The 16,722-nt window shown below is 44.7% G+C and overlaps 1 protein-coding gene across 1 annotated transcript; it reads left to right on the top strand.

Annotated features, from left to right (window-relative positions):
* Positions 1–266: 266 nt before the first annotated feature.
* On the top strand, positions 267–11,718 carry NMS (neuromedin S). The gene is made up of 10 exons (XM_070573293.1): positions 267–433; positions 2,570–2,625; positions 2,925–2,963; positions 5,898–5,921; positions 6,017–6,070; positions 7,683–7,757; positions 8,822–8,857; positions 9,472–9,513; positions 10,628–10,677; positions 11,571–11,718. The coding sequence occupies exons 1-9, from the start codon at positions 295–297 to the stop codon at positions 10,664–10,666; spliced, it is 504 nt and encodes a 167-aa protein (XP_070429394.1). The 5' UTR covers positions 267–294; the 3' UTR covers positions 10,667–10,677; positions 11,571–11,718.
* Positions 11,719–16,722: the final 5,004 nt, after the last annotated feature.

Genomic DNA, 16,722 nt, shown 5'->3' with positions numbered 1-16,722 from the left:
TTCTTGAGTTCAAAATGTTTCTCACACCACTAGGGAATAACAATTATGACTCTCTGCTTTTTATTTTTATTGCTAGGTTGAAAAAGATGATTGTCTACAATGCCTACACTAGGAGAATATTATTCTACAAATAAAGGCCCAGCATGACATTTATGAGAAAAGCAGGGTCCTCCTGTGCAAAGCTGATTGGTACTCCGCCAATGGGCTCCGGGGCGTTGCACATAAAGGTCCCTTCTGGACTGGGCCGATCAGATGCAGGGAGGAGAGTTGCCTCCACCTGCGGAACTTGGAAAAATGCTGTATTCCTGTCCTGGCAGCACTCATCTGTGGCCAGTAAAGAGAAAGCGGACTTTGAAGATGAAACATCTTCTTTCCCTCTTCTCTTCCACCCTGGCCATCTATTGCTTCTGCATGTTACAGATCCCCTCTTCAGGTAAGGGGACCTCTTCATCAGACCCCAGCTGGTCTGAGCTCTAAGAAGGACTGAGACAGCCCTCGATCCTTCAGGGTGGTTCAGGGGCAGGCAAATGTTATTCCCTCACTTACCCCATTTCCACCCTCTCATCTGTCTCCAACCTTTAAGAGATAGTGGACAGAGCCGGGTGCCGCAGCCTTTTATCAGAGGAGGGGACATCCCCCATGCAACTGTCTTTAAACAGCTCCTGCCCTAGGACTGTCCAGAGGATGCCACGCTGAAACTGTGAGGAATATGAGTTCGGGAATGACTCCAAATTAAACATTTGTTCTTCTGGAGTTCTGAAGAGATGAGAACAAGGACTATAAAATTTAGTTTACAGACCCAAAGACTGAGGAGTGAGGGACAGTTGGAGAGGGGCGGCTCCTGAGGGTTTTTTCTCTGGGGCTCCTGGGAGGCAGGATCTCAGACTGCGCAGCAGAGGCACCGAGTCTTCCAGGGCTGCGGCGCTGTCCGAGGTGCTGACCGGACGCGGACGTCGCTTGGCCAATGTCCGAGAACCAGGCGTTTACAGGGAATCAGGGGTGAGTCATGGGGTTAGCAGCCAGAATCTGCTTCCCTTCACCAGCTAACGTGCCATATGATGCAGGGAAGGATGTGGTGCCCGAATAGCTACGTTTGGAAACACGGATTATTTTAAAATTTTAGATTTTTCCATTAGAATTTTGATTTAGGGGAGTAGAAACTATATTCAAACAGAAAATATATTTCAAGCGGGATACTTCTTTTGCCACCCTGCAGTGTGATCACAAAACCTAGGTATTGCAAAGAACTGTGGAGACCATCTAGTCATCTACTTGAACCTCTCACGGAGAGCAGGGATCCCCTCTGTGATTTCCCTATTTGATTACTTTCAGTGACATGCAACTCACTACCAGACTAAGACAGCCTGTAGATGCCTCCTCTGGGCCTCAATAGAATCTTGTTTATATTACACTTTTGGAAACTTGTTATTACCTTTTGCTTATCTGTCTATATATTTGTATCCATCTCTCTCTTTTTCCTGTTTGATTTTATGTTCTCTGAGGGTAGGCCCCTGATGGTCTTTCTGAAGGTACTGTTAATATAGAACCTCTTAAAAGGATTGGTTTAAATTACTTTGCATTTTTTGAATGGCTCAAATCATCAAAAACTTGTTTACACTAAGCTGAAACCTGATCACATGCAACTTCTATCCGATAGCCCTAGCTCTGCCCTTTGGGGATATAAGATTAATATCTCTTACAAAAGTTCTCAAAATATTTGAAGGCAGTTAACATACACTTCGTAATATTTCTCTTTGCCAATGAAAACTGTGCTTGGTTCCTCTAACTTTACCACATATCTTATCATTTTAAATGGCGTTATTACCTTTCAATGTTTGGACCCTGTTATTTGAATACAAGACAAGATTACGTTAGCTTTTTCTTGGCTCATAGAAGATTGCAGGGAGCAAAATATCACTCACTATATATATGTATATATATGCCAGATATTCCATGTCCCACATTTTAAAAATCTTTCGTTTTATATTCATCCCATTTAGTTTCGTCTTGTTAGTTCTGCCCTATCCGACTGATTCTTTCAACTGCAGTCTTAGCTACTCCTCCAAGTGTTCTCTCATATGCAAATGAGGTAAAGACTTCATTTAGGTCAGACACAAGTTGACCGGCGCAGCATCCAGCTGCATGCTGGTAGCAACCTTCCCCACAGCCCTCCCCCTGAAGAGTCTGATGAAGCAGAGAGACAAGAATCCATATTTTGTAAAAGTTCTGAGGGTGATTCTGATGCACGTACTTTGTTGGACACCATTTCCTGATGTTCCATCCCTTCAAAATACAAATCAAGTTTTTACCTAGGTATTTTTTCCCTCTTTCCTGAGTTGATAACTCTTGTATTGTTATCTCCTGGTAAATAAAAAAACATGCCATTCTAAATTAATGTTAGTACAAATCTCAGGTTTGCTAGCGGTAGGTAGAAGTTTGTTTTCCTTGTAAACTCTTTTAACAACATTGTATGAATAGAATCTCTGTATGTTTTTCATGGTAAAGATTTAAAAGGCAATGCTATGACCTCTTTTCTCCTAATTGATATTTTTATGATTTCTCACAATAGGATTTCCCCGACCCTTAGCTGATCCTCCGGATGGCTTGGATATTGTGTGGCTTAAGGTATGCTGTTGTTCGGTAATGTGAGACTTTTATTTAGTCTTGGTCTTGAAAATATCATGTGGATAATGTTAAAACTATTTTAAGATAAGATTCTTGGCTGCAGCAGGAACTCACTGTTGCCACTTTCATGGCCTCATTTAAGGCATCCTGGGAGTTGTGTTGAAATTCACTGCCATTGTGTGAGAAGATAATGCAAGGTTCATAAACGGGACAATTTTAGAATTCTATTTGTGTTGTAATAGAATTCTGTTGACTAAGAATTTATACTTATCTTTGATTCATTTCCTTCATTTTTTTAGCGGCTGCCATATTGGACAACTCTTTCTGGGCAATCTAAGGTAAAAAAAAAAACATTCCTATGATAATTCTTCTGGTTATAACAATGCACACGTTTACGCCATAGTTGATGTTTGTAATAAGCATGCTCTTTTGCTACCTACAGGCGTGTGTATGTATAAGTGTGTGTGTAAGAGTATAGTTTTAAGAAATAAGTGAAACTCTTAAATATAAATTACCATAAAATATTGTAGTTCATATGTATTCCTAAAATTATCATAATTATATATACATATATAATTACATCAACTGTATATGTTATGACGTATCATAACATACATTACAAACTCATATACCATGATATAACAATTCTCCAACACAATAGATCTCACGTAAAGGACCTAATCGTAATTATAGCAACCACAACAGAAATATTTCAATGGATGCAGAGTAGATGTTGATTCAATCAAAAGTGCAAGGGGATGGTATCAGAGTAGAGTCCATGATTCTTATCATAGACTGTATGTTTTCACCTTGAGTCACATCTCTTCCTCCTTCCCCTGCCTCACCCCGCAGCACACCATGCTCCAGCCACATTGAACTTCTACTATTCCCCAAACGCAGCAGGCACTATACCCACAGGCTTTTCCTTAGTCAAAAATGCCTTTACCTCCTTCACAGGCTGTGGTTAACAGCACAGACTCTAAAACTAATTGGTTCGAAACTCAGATCTACCTAACCTTGGAAAGTTTCTTAATGTCTCTATGTCTCAGTTTCCCCATCTCTAATAGGGAATAGTGGTGGTACTAGCCTCATAATGTTATTGTGAGGATTGGTTCCTTTAATATTTGTGAAGTGTTTTCAACAGTGTCTAGAACATGGTAAATAACAGCACTTAAGTGCAAGCTGTTTCCATTGTCTCTTGATGCAACTAATTTTCACCTTTCAAGACTCAAACATCACTTTCTCTCTTAAACTTCATAAACATATCAGCCTATTTCTTCTTATTTTCAGTTTACAATTATGCATGTGTTTGAAAGCAATTGTCATCTCTCATCTTTACAACTAATCTTTATAGCCTTGGTACCTGGAGCAAAAATTCAGGACAAGAACTCAGAGTTCTCCATCTCCTTACCACTGCCTCCTCACCCCACTCTGGAGGGGCTTCCCCATCCCTCACATGAATTTCCCTCCACCTTCTCCATTTTCCCAAACTGATCCTGTTCATTGTTTCCAGTTGCAGAAGGCTAAGGAGTTGCTCAGTGAACAAAATTACCAATATTGTAAAGCTATTAATAGAGAGACTGTGGCTCCTCCTGGTCTTGCTGCTGCCTTCATATGTGACCTCCGGCATGTCACTTCCTCTCTTGGGGCTTTGGGTCCCTCAGTTATCCGGTGTATGGATGAGTGATCTGGGCTCTAAGTCCACTTGCAGTTCTGGTCTCCAGAGGAGTCCAGCTCTCTGTCTCCAGAGGACTTTCATCTTGAGGCAGCTCAGAAAGCAGTCACGTTCTGCAAATAATGGCACCTGCAGAAACTCTTGGTGTTTTGTGTTTCTGGTCTTGATGTGGGATCAGAAGAAGTTTAGATGGGAAAAAGGGCAATAGATTCTTATGAACACAACCCTATTATTCATCCATGTGAAAAAAGATATTTATTGAGAGCATCCATGTGCCAGAAGCTAGAGATACAGCAGTGAACCACCTGCTCTCATAGAACTTATATTCTAGTTGGAGAAATAAATAATAAACAAGATAGATAAGTAAAATTTAAAATATGCTTTTTCTCTAAAAAGAAAAAAGCAAGGAAAGTCCATATGAAATGTTGAGAGTGATGTTTAGCACCTGAAAAAGCATCTTCAAATTCCTTGGTATTTTTTGGCCTAAAAAGTAGTGATATAAAGTTGATGAACATGGTACAAAAAACAATTGTCTGCTCAATAAGTGTCCAAAACACACACACACACACACTCTCACTACACTGTGAACAGATGCTGACAAGGAGACCAGGAGCTGTAAAAAGGGTAAATACTTTCTGCAGATTTAGAAGCGGTGATCATAAGGAAATAGTTAATTTCTGCAGAGCCTCTGCTATTAGTAACGTTGGTTAATTCTAGTGTGTATCTGTGTGTGTGTGCCCATACGTGTGTGTGTGCATATATGTGCATTGGCTGCTTTCACCGCAGAAGCTATCCACAAACTATGCGGGAAGATGTAATTGTATTCACAGCAACAAAATTAGCAGTGTTATTAACAACTTTCATTTTCTGTCTTGATTGAAGTCTGAGCTGCTTCGAGAATGTTTAAATGTGAATGAGGTGCGGCTGATCAATGTAGCCAGAGCAGCATATTTAAAAGATCATTCACAGTAATCATCTCCGGCAATTTGATATAACATACAGCCATGGAAACCTGTGCCGTTGTTTTCTGAGATGCCTTCTTCAGAGCCTGTGCAGCTCTTCCTGGGCTGTCATCCACGCAAACGAGGGCACGGCGGTGCTCTGACAAGGATGCGGAAAGGAAGAGCGGGGCTTTCTGCAAGGAGAGTGAGGATTCGTGTGGAGACTTTTTTGGGGAAAAAAGTTTGGTCAATTTGAACCACCTCTAAAAAAACTGAATTCTAGGGTATACCCAGCAGCAAATTAAAAATTGCAATCATTATTTTATTCCACCTCAGAGTTGGATAGTTATCTGTGAATTGATTGGGGTGTTGCTTTGCTGAATCGTAGAGCACGTTTCTCTCCTGAAGATCAAAAAGGTGAAGTGAGATTAAGTTTTAAAATAATGATGTATTGCTGGCAACTTTCTTTTTTTATTGGGCACTGCATTGACTATAGTCTTATTCAGTTTGTGTATGGATTTCTTTTTAGATTGGCAATTTATTTCATAATATTCAGGTAAATCTGGTAAGGTCCCTGGTGTGACTTACACTGAAACCTTGTCAGTTGCCTGCCTCACTAAGGTTCCATGTAGCTTTTCTCACAATTCTCTTTCCAGGATGATCAAGATGTACGCAAAAGGGTGAGTGCCGCCCAGCCCAGTAACTAAAGCATGCGACTTCCACGCTCGCAGCAAGTGACACTTAGTACTAAAATCAACTTCCTTTTCTCCTATAGTTTTTATTTCACTACTCCAGAACTCAGGAGCCGACACATCCAGTTAAAACTGGGGTCAGTATTTTATCGTAATCATCTTTCTGTAAAGTCACTCCCCTCCGCATGCCTTTTATCCCTTCCTAATTAATATGTGCAGATAGCAGAACAGCAGGGCCTCCAGACACTGGCTAATGGCTTCGTCAGTGCTCATTCCCGGGCTGCAGGGTGGGGGTGCTGGGAGGCTGACAGACCTGAAAAGTTAGAGAATAAATTATAGAAAAAAAATAAGAAATAACTTTTTGGAGCCGGCCCTGTGGCTGAGTGGTTAAGTTCATGCACTCCGCTTCAGTGGCCCAGGGTTCCATGTGTTCAGATCCTGGGTGTGGACATGGCACCACTCAACAAGCCATGCTGAGGCGGCGTCCCACATAGCACAACCAGAATGACCTACGACTAGATTATACAACTATGTACTGGGGGTGGGGGTTGGGGGAGAAGAAAAATAAAAGCGGGGAAGATTGGCAACAGGTGTTAGATCAGGGCCAATCTTTAAAAAAAAAAAAAGCCAGAATGCTGAGGCTAACTGAGCTCATCTTAAAAAATAAGTAAGAAATAACTTTTTATTATGCACTTAAAGAGATGTACAAGAAGAACCTGGTAAATAGTGAGCTCTGTTTATGTTGTTCCATGTCACCTTCCGTTTTTCAAATTTTGGAAAGTGTCAAGCAGCATTTCCTCCATAGTGGTCAGGGGTGTGCACCTTCCGTAACTGCCATGCTGTGGACGTGCGATGGGAATGAGAGGCATCGCCTCTAACTTTCTTATTATAAACTTGAGTCACCCTTGGGAGCAGGTCGTATAAGACACTTTCCGCAGGGTATGATTTGAGGAATATTGGGAAGGTCATGGAATATGATTTTTAATTCAGGTGCCCAGTCCCAGCAACTGAAATTCTTCCATTAGAAAGTCACTTATTTATGCAATCAAGGCTTTCCAAGTCTTCAGGAAGATCCTTAAAAGAACATAGACTCAGCAAAATAGTTTTTCCTTAAGAGGCAAAGACTCATCAGTGGTATAGGTCTAGGAATGGGGATCAGGTAAGGACGAGGATATTGTCAAGAAGGGCCATGGGCGCTGCAAAGGGAGCAAGGACAATGGAAGGGGAAAGCTAAGCTCTGTCTGTGACACAAATTACCCTTTACTCTGAGTCAGAGTACTCAGGGAGGAGTCAGAAAGACTAGATAAGATACAGGTGTGTACGTCTGTGTGCGTGCGGGCAATCACAGACAAGAACAGGGAAATGAAATGCACCAGGGAGAAGCTTATGGATGCTGCCCTTCCACCTCACCCGTCAGGTGAGGAGAGCACACCTGCGAGAAAGGATCTGCCTGGAGATGCTTCTTTGGGACAATGCACTCCACACCAGAAGGATGGCATGCTTGGGGTTCATCCAGATAAAAGTCTGATTTACTCTAAGGGAATATTTTTAAGTGTTGTGTTGGAATTGAAACCTGCTATCAAGCAAGCGATTCTTTATTGAAAACATAAAACTTCAAGCTTAGGCTCAGAAATGTATTTTGCTCTGAAAATTAAACCCATTTGTAAGGGAGTGAGTGGAGAGGACTGTGCATAGCCCTGGGCTGTGTCCCAGTGCTGTGTCTGACCTCATGGCGCCTCTCTGTTGCAGTTTCCTCCCGTGCACCCTTTAATGCGTCTGGCTGCAAAGCTCGCCGATAGAAGGATGAAAAGATTCCTGCAGCGCGTATGTGCTTTTTTCTTCCACCATATTTTTGTGCCACTAAAAGCTCATGTAACCATGGTAAATGCGTGTCATTGCCTTGGGGCTCGCTTGCATTCTCTCCTTGACTCTAAGTCTCCGCCTTGGGAGGGAGCTCTGGCCCTTTGACCTTGCACAAGTCCTTTAACCTTCCCGCGCCTCAATCTCTCCACTGTAACCCCGCATGGTGGCTGCAGGGCTGAGGGAGGGCCTGTGGCTCAAGGTAGTGACATCCTCTCTTTTGCTCTCTTCAGCTACATGTTTCATTTTGGTTTTTGTGTTGTTTTTTGACTTTCCCTGGCCCTTCCTCTGCCTCTTGACATGAACATTTGCCTTGGTGATATTCTCTGCTTCCCATTGCCCCATCTGACCTTTTGTCTATATCTCAGAGCTTTGTTGCTTTATAAATTTTTTTTTAAGTTTATAAATTACTAGTTTCAGTAATAGCTGAATCTGTTAAAATGTCAATCAAAGTTTTGTTGCATGGTAGCAGAAAAAGAAATTTTTTTGGACACTGAGCCAAAGTAGGATGACCATCTCATCCCAGTTTGCCCAGGATTTTCCTAGTTTTTGCTCTGAAAATGCCAAGACCACCAGGAAACTGCTCAGTTCCTGGACAATCTCTTGGTCATCGTAAGCATGGGCAGTAGTATGTCTGATCCATTGCTCCCCGCAGCCTTCCAGGTTGAGTTTGACTCCATTGTTAGGCCAGACCCACAGGCAAAGACAATCTGAAGAAGCTGAAATGGCGTATGCTGGAACACTTGCCAAAACCGGGGAATAATTTCAAGTTGAGGGCGTTGGGAAGAGTGAGCAAACTTAACATTGTCCTGGATACAAATGGTATCTCAATCAAGAAAACACGCTAGCCTGCCCAGGCAGGAAATTATTACTGGCTACATGGTTAGCCCTTCCCATGAGCTGCTCTTTTGCACTTAACTTCTGGCTACCTTGGAACAGAACCAGGGAGGTGCAGGATCACACAGAACAACTGTGAGCCTTGGGGACATGGTTCCCGTTATATTAACCTGTGCCTCATTCCCTCCCAGGACTCGGGGGCTGCGGCAGTGGACTTTACCAGGAAGGTATGTAAACCCCGTGGAGAACACAACCCCCAAAGAAAGATAGATTCGAGAAGGACAGGGAAGGGCATGCAGCTGGGCCGCCTTGCAGCCCCTTTAGATCACTTCTGGAAAGAACTGTCTCATGATATGCTCCTGAGATCTTCTCTGAGGCTGAGCATTTAATTTGGGTTTCCCTGGGCTTATCCTGAGGCAGAAAGGAATCATGGGGCACGGCCTCTGGCTGTTTAAATTCATCTCCAGTCTCACAAATGAGCCGCCTGGGGCCATCTGCTCCTGAGGATTTGCTTTCTCTGGCTCGGGGGTGCACAGGCCAGTTGTACAAACTTGGGGAGACATACTGCAAGTGGCATGAAGCCCGTATACCAGTGCATCTCCAGGTGGACTGTGCACCGTAAACACCCGGGGACCTTGTGAAAATTCAGATGGTTGGGCCCCAGCTGGAGATTCAGTAGGGGCCTGAGAATTTGCGTCTCTAACAAGTTCCCAGGTGGTGTTGATGCTTTTGGTGTGGGGACCTCATTGTGAAAACTGCTGCCATAGGCATCTCTTAACGATATTTGGCACAACATTTGGCACAACGTGGTTGCAGGATGGTTTGTGTTTTTATGTTTCAGGATCACGCTGCCACCTTGGGACGAGCATTCTTCCTTTTCAGGGTATAACACATTTCCTCTTTTCTGTTTTTAACCCTGATTCCCCCCTGCCACCCAATTATGGATTTCCTGTAGAATGAGCCCAGCCAGTGCCCTATGGCGAACTGATGAATAATTGTAAGGACTCTCTCACCCTTTGCTTAGGGGATGACTCTCAAAGTCTCCTCCTAGAAGCTTGATGCTTGTAAAGGAAAGGGCATCCAGAAGGACCTGGGCTGAGAGAACTAGGGCTCTGGGAGCCCAGGGGTGGGGGGCGGGAGTTCTGCTGATGGACAGACATGGGGACCAATCAGAGTTGTAGTCCGTGTTCCTGAGCATAAAGGTCCAGGATACTTGGCCCCAAAGCACACTGGAAATAGCAGTGTAGGTACCATCCTCTGCTCCTTCCCAGAGGACTTGGAGCCTCTTGCAAAGGTCACGGAGTCAGAGAGCTAAAAGTTTGTGATCTGCCACTCACTAGCTAAGCTTCACCTGCTAGGTCCTCAGCGTCTGCCTTGGAAAGAGGTGTAAATCAGACTACTGGACTCGTGCCCCTCAGACTGCCTTCTGTGGGTCCTTGGTGCTGAGAGATGCTCTATAGAGATCAAACAAGATTGGAAAACACTGCACCCAACGTTCTCGAAGGTTTACAGGGCACAGCAGCAGGTCTTGCAGGAAACAACCTGTTTAACACGACTTAATCATGTGTTTCTCAAACTTTCACCACAGAACTGCTTCCCACCCCACCACGTGCACCATTTTAATTTGCATGACCATGATTAGTTGTTCTTCGGAAAGTGCTTTGAGAAACAGTGGGTGTCCATGATGTCTTTGGGTGAGAAGTCCTGTGACAAATGGTTTGAAGATCATCCTGCCACTAAACAGAGGCTAAGGGGTGGAGCGGTGGGGTCGGGGCAGTGATGGGGCATAGGAACAGCAAGGGTCCTGGAGCCCTGCCACAGGGGACCAACAGACTAGAATGGGGCTGGAACTTGACAGGAGAGCCCCAAGGAGGCTGCTGACATCCCAGTTAGGAGAACAAGGCCTTACGGCCCAGGAGAGAAAGAATCTGAAGCCAAGAAATAAGTTCCAGGTAGTTTTGTCTCAGTATCTGTAAGCTGCTCCTTTTTTTTTTCAGGCAAGGAATGGAAGAAGCATTGAAGATAATGCCGGGTAGGATAGTCCAAGGTCAGGCTCATTGTGGCTCTTCTCCTCCAAGCAGTGTCATGTGTCCGACTAGGGGGCAGGAGAGGCAGCCAGAGAGGTGATAATCCAAAGAAACGGAGGCCATGTGGAATCTCTGAGGACCCCCTGCCCCTTCTTTTCCTGTTCTCAGCACCACAGGGACCCTCCCTGCAGCCTGGCAGAAGCAGGCTATCCAGGCAAACAACACAGCCTTTGCTTCTGTGCCGGCTGTTTGCAGGTGTGCTGTCTCAGCAGCTGAGGGGATGAGAGCTCCATGCAGCCCAGCTGGTCCCCAGGACTTCTCACCTGACCCTTCTGAGGAGGGAAGAAAACGCCCCTGCATGCTTGGGGTGGGGAGCTCCCAACAGTGGCAACATTTCAGAGTGTGGCCAGGCAAGCCTAGCCCCTCCATTCAATGGTGCTCTGAGACCCAGAGTTGGAATCTGGGGAGATTCCTTGGCCTTCGGGCCCGTGGAAGCAGAAGTCCATGCACCGGGGCAGCTCCGGGCCTCCTCTGTCTCCCGTGATGACCAGGCCCAGGGACAGGAGGCTGCTGTCCTGCGTCACAGCCCCCCTCCTGGAGCCGGACCCTGACCTGCTGGCAGCGCCCAGGGCCCAGGCAGGCCAAGGTGCCTGAGAAAGCGGTCCAGATGCTGGGAAACAGAGCCACTCAGGAGAAAACAAGGCGAAGAGGCTCCCGGAGGCCACAGCACTCACGCAGACCTAATGGCCTAATTAGTTACAGCGAAGACAAATAAGTACCCATTACGGGCATTTATGACACGTCAAATTGAGGCATAATTTTAAAATATGTTATATAATAACATGCCCATGGGCCTCGTCTCGATTCTGAGAACAATTTGATCTGAGCTGTACATTTGTCTTCTCTTTTTCAGAATTCAGTGGCAAAGGAAAGCTGGATCAGATGGGGCAACGGAGCAATTATTTTGAACAAATGTCAAATTTTTCTGTGAACAATATTTAAAGATGATTCTCTCACTCTGTGCTCACTAGAATATTCAGTTGTATAAAAAATAAAGCAGCGTTGACGCAACATTTTCATTTCTTAATGGAAGTCTTGGGGGAGGGATCAGGGATATTGTTAAATAATGGGATATGTATTTTTCACACACGCTGGTTTGGGGTATTGTTTTAGCGTGCCCCAATGATGTTAGTATGGAGAATTGAGAGCGTGGGCTAGGGATAGACTGGCTGGCTTCAAACGCTGACTCCTCCACTTTTCAGCTGGGGGACCTTGGCCTGGTCACTTCCCGTCTCTGTGCCTCAGTCTCCTCCACAGTAAAATGGGGTTGGTAACAACAGGACCTTCACGTAATTTTTGCGATGACTGAGCAGATGACTATGGAGAGGGCTTACTGTGGTGGTACAGCGAGCGCTCAATGAGTGTTGGCTCTAATTAGACTTCAAAGAGGATTTTCATCACACAAACAGCACCAAAGGGACTCGCCCTAAGGAGAGCTGCTTCCATATTGCGACCAGGGCCTTGAGGTCCAGCATTAACACATAACAACTCCAGGCTCCTCCAGAAGCATGAGGCTCAGCCCTTTCCCTTCTCAGCCTCCTCCTCTGTAAAGAGTATCTGACTCGCAGACCTCCCAAGATCACCCGAAGGAGCAGACGGTGACGCAGAAGACGGGCAGCAATGTGGGGAGGGAGTCTATGACACACGCGATGACCCTAAGCTGCACTGGACCTTCCTTCTTTTAAGATTCTCAAGCTTTGCATCAAATTCCAGTCATCCTTTTAAGATGTAATTTAGACATCACACTTTAGGATTAGTTTTTATTTTAGCATTTATAAGCTTTTGCAATGTCTCAAGTCTATTTTCTCAAATAGAGTATTTTTCGACGGTAGATCTTGCCACGCAGAGATGAGCTGAGCAAACCTAACTCCACGTGACGTGTTGCTGAGTGCAGGGTGCTGTTGCAGGGGTCAAGGGCTGGCCTGAGGCCGTGCAGTAGGTAGGGAGCGGGGCGGGTTTGGCCTCCAGGTGCTTCCATGCCCTGCCAGCACAGGCAGCGCCGACTCAGCGCCACGCATCCCAGAGAAGGTGGGGGGAGCACAGCATTAGTATGAGACGCTGCCAAGGCAAGTCTTCAAGGCAAGTCTCAAGATTTTGCGGTGACCAAGGTTGGCTGTTTCTACCCCAAATCATGCCCAGAATCCTCTTTGCTAAGCCAGTGATGATAAATTCCGCCCCAGTGGAGGATCATACCCTTGGCACTGGGCCTGCCTGGCAGATGATGGTTAAGGGGGTGAGGGGTGGGCGGAGAGGACCACTGCTTCTAAGGAATGCTATTTGAGCTAAAAACTCTTCCTTTGCTAAGCCAGACTCCGATGATGGGGAGGTGGAGATAGAATTTGCAATCTCAGACATCACCTCACCCCCTTTCCCCACAGCAGTGCCCAGTGATGCACAATAAATCCAAAGAAGAAACTGGACTATAATTCACAGCTTCTGCCCTGTGAGAAGGCGTCCTCCCTGCATGTAGTGCTGGGCTGTTTTTAGCCTGGTTTCCCATGAAAAGGAGCCTCTGAGGTCACACTACCTGGGTGTCCCTTCACATAAGTTTGAGTCTTAGGCCAAATATCAGCCACTGGATGGGGAAGGCCCCGCCTTCTTAGCACTGATGGTCACTTTATGGGGAGAGGCCACAGCTCAACCCAATGCACAGGGTCACTGACAGCCTCAACGAGATCAGGGACATGTCCAGCCAGCAGAGAATTGTGAAAGGGACCCTTAGAACCCTGGAGTGGGCATGGGCCTCATTGATCATTCAGCCCCAGCTTCTCATGGGCTGCTGAGGAAAGCAGCCCAGAAAGGCCAAGTGACTTGGCCAAGGCCACACAGCTACTGGCAGCATGTCCAGGATGGAGCTCAGGCTTTTCAGTTAAAAGCCTAATTGCTTTCTTCCCTCTGATGTTACTCTCCTGCATTAGTTTTCTAGGGCTACCATAAAAAATTTTCCCAAGCTTAGTGACTTCAAACAACAGAGATTTATTCTCTTACATTTCTGGAGGCCAACAGTCCCACACAATGGTATCACTATGGCCATGCTCTTTCTGAAGGCTTTAGTGAGAATCCTTCCCTGCCTCTTCTAGACTCTGGTGGCTCTAGGTGTCCCTCTTGGCTTCTGACAGCATCACTCCAATGTTTTCCTCCATCTTCACAGGCCTAGTTCCCTACGTCTCTGTCTCTCCTCCTTTTCTCTTCTCTTACAAAGATACATGTCTCCGGATTTAAGGTCCATTCTAATCTAGGATGATATCTTAATCTAGGATGATTAAGGAGGAAAAACTTAATTATCTCTGCAAAGACCCTTTTCCCAAACGAGGTCACATTCACAGATTCCAAGGTTAGGACATGGACACATCTTTTGGGGGCCACATTCAAACCATGGCCTGTCATTGCTCTCCGGAGCTCAGAGCCCTCTCGCTGACCCTGTTCCAGATGCCTCTCTGCAAGCCCTCACATCCTGGCTTCCACTCTACCTTTTCAAATAGGTCTGCATGAATCTCACTGTACAAACAATCATTCATTGACTCATTTGACTCTTGAATGCCTGCCATCTGCCAAGCCCTATTGGGATAATAGAGCTACATAAGACATATTGGCTCTTAACCAGGCCAATCTTGAAGAAAGTGCAAGAGTTTTTCATGGGTGAGTTGTGTTCTTTCTCTCCATTTATCCTCAGAATCATGGACTCTTAGAGTGAGGAGAAACCTTCAAGGGCTTTGCAAGTCCAAACCCACGGCCAGTGCTGCTGGGGCTCACCAGTTCTGATGGGAGGTTATCCATACTCTATTCAAACACTTCCAGGGCATGAAGCTCACTGCTTCATGAGGCGTCCACTTTGTTCTTGGACAACTAAAAGCAACGGACTGTTCCCAGAAACTGATATGACCTATAGTATCTACTTTTCCTTTTTTTTGGTTTGTGTTTTTTTTTTGTTGTTGAGGAAGATTAGCCCTCAGCTAACTACTGCCAGTCCTCCTCTTTTTGCTGAGGAAGCCTGGCTCTGAGCTAACATCCGTGCCCATCTTCCTCTACTCTATATGCGGGACGCCTACCACAGTATCTACTTTTCTTATTTCTCCAAGACCCCCTCTCGTTCCAGTACTAGGATTGGCCTAGAACGAGCCTTAACACAAGTTTTCAGATTCAGCTCATTTGGAGGCAGTTTCCACCCCCTTCAAATCTCCCCTTAGACTCAGGATCCCTTTTGAGAACAGCTCAAACAGAATGAACAGAAAAATATTCATGTGAATGCAACTAACACACTGCTTTTCGGGAATTGTGTGGCACAGCGAACAAGAACAGGCCTTTTGTTCCCATCCCTGCTCTGTGGCTCACTCTGTATGTGATGCGACCTTAGGCCAGAGGCTCACAGCAGAGGGAGTAAGACCACAGGACCTGGAGTCAGAATGATGAGGTCTGAACCCCGGCGTGAGACCTTGATCAAGTTGTTTACCTTCCTTTCCAGCCTGCCCCTCACTCAACTTCTCCATCTTTGAAACAGTACTAACAATAATACCCAATCCACAGGCTTGTTGTGAGGGTTAATAACAGTTAACATGCAGTGTTTGCTGTGTGTCATCTAAATGAGATACTGCACACAAACGGCTTTGAGTAGTGACTGGCTCATTGATAAATGTTAGCTATATATAATAATTAATGTCTAGAGCAGCTTTGTCCAATACAACTTCCTGTGATACTAGAAATATTCTCTAACTGCACTGTCCAATATTGTAGCACTAGACACATACGGCTATTAAGCCCTTGAAATGTAGCTTGTATGACTGGAGAATGGAATTTTTAACTTTTTAAATTAAAAAAAATAAACTTTTTGTTTTAGAACAGGTTCAGACTTACAGAAAAATCGTGAAGATAGTACAGCGAGTTATAATATACCCCATACACAGTTTCCCTTATAATTAACATCCTACACTAGTATGATGGATGTGTCATCATTAATGAATATTGATAGATTATTACTAACTAAAGTCCATAATTTATTCTAACTTCTTTACATTTTACCTAATGTCCTTTTTCTGGTCCAGGATCCCATCCAGGACACCACATTACATTTTTTCATCATATCTCCTTCGGATTCTCTTGGTTGTGACAGACTCTCAGACCCTTGTTTTTGATGACCTTGAAGTTTTGAGGAGGACTGGTCAGTTATTTTGTAGGATGACCCTCTCCTGGGTTTTTTCTTATGTTTTTCTTGTGTTAGACCAGGGTTATTGGTTTCAGGAGGAAGACCACAGAGGTGAAGTGCCATTCTGATGACATCATATCAAGGGCGTGTACTATCCGTGTGACATGTCACTGTTTTTGGCCCTGATCACCTCACTGAAGTCATTTGTCAGGTGTCTCCACTGTGAAGTGAACTTTTATCCCCCTTTCCATCCTGTACTCTTTGGAAGGAAGTCGCTGGGTAACCCATACTTCAGGAGTTATACGTTCCACCTCCTTGTGGGTGCAGTACCTACACAAATTATCTGGGCTTTTGCACAGGAGATTTCTCTATTTTCCCTCATCTATTTGTCTATTCACTCATGTATTTATGTCAGTGTGGACTTATGGATTTATTTTATACCTTGGGTTATAATCCAATGCTATGTTATTTATTTTGTTGCTCAAAATATTCCAACTTTGGCCATTGGAAGCTCTTTCACTTGGTTCCTGTGTCCCTTTGACATACCTCCATCATTGTGGGTTTGATTTTTTTTTTTTAGCACTTCCTTGCTTTCTGACACTACAGGATACTCCAGACTCATCTTGTATATTTCCTGCCTCAGTGCTAGAACCAGGAGTTTCTCCAAGGAACCCTGGCTTCTTTTGTTGGAGGATGGTATTAGAACTCAAGATCTGGGGGCTAGGTGTGCTCATTGCTACTAGGTGTCATTGCTTCTAGGTTCTCTCAGTTGATAACTTTATTTAACTTTAATTCATTTAAACTTAGATAGCCACATATGGCTAATAGCTAACCGTGTTGGATAGCAAAGGCCTTGAGTAACTAC

The sequence above is a fragment of the Equus przewalskii genome, chromosome 14, assembly GCF_037783145.1.
Source record: "Equus przewalskii isolate Varuska chromosome 14, EquPr2, whole genome shotgun sequence".
Classification (NCBI taxonomy): domain Eukaryota; kingdom Metazoa; phylum Chordata; class Mammalia; order Perissodactyla; family Equidae; genus Equus; species Equus przewalskii.
This window is presented reverse-complemented; position numbering and strand designations above follow the sequence as displayed.

Excerpts from the sequence above, each read along its gene's own strand:
- NMS (XM_070573293.1), top strand. The coding sequence starts at position 295 with ATGCTGTATTCCTGTCCTGGCAGCACTCATCTGTGGCCAGTAAAGAGA. Across the intron at positions 6,071-7,682 it reads CACATCCAGTTAAAACTGGG|TTTCCTCCCGTGCACCCTTT; the intron begins GTCAGTATTTTA and ends TCTCTGTTGCAG. Across the intron at positions 9,514-10,627 it reads GAGCATTCTTCCTTTTCAGG|GCAAGGAATGGAAGAAGCAT; the intron begins GTATAACACATT and ends TTTTTTTTTCAG.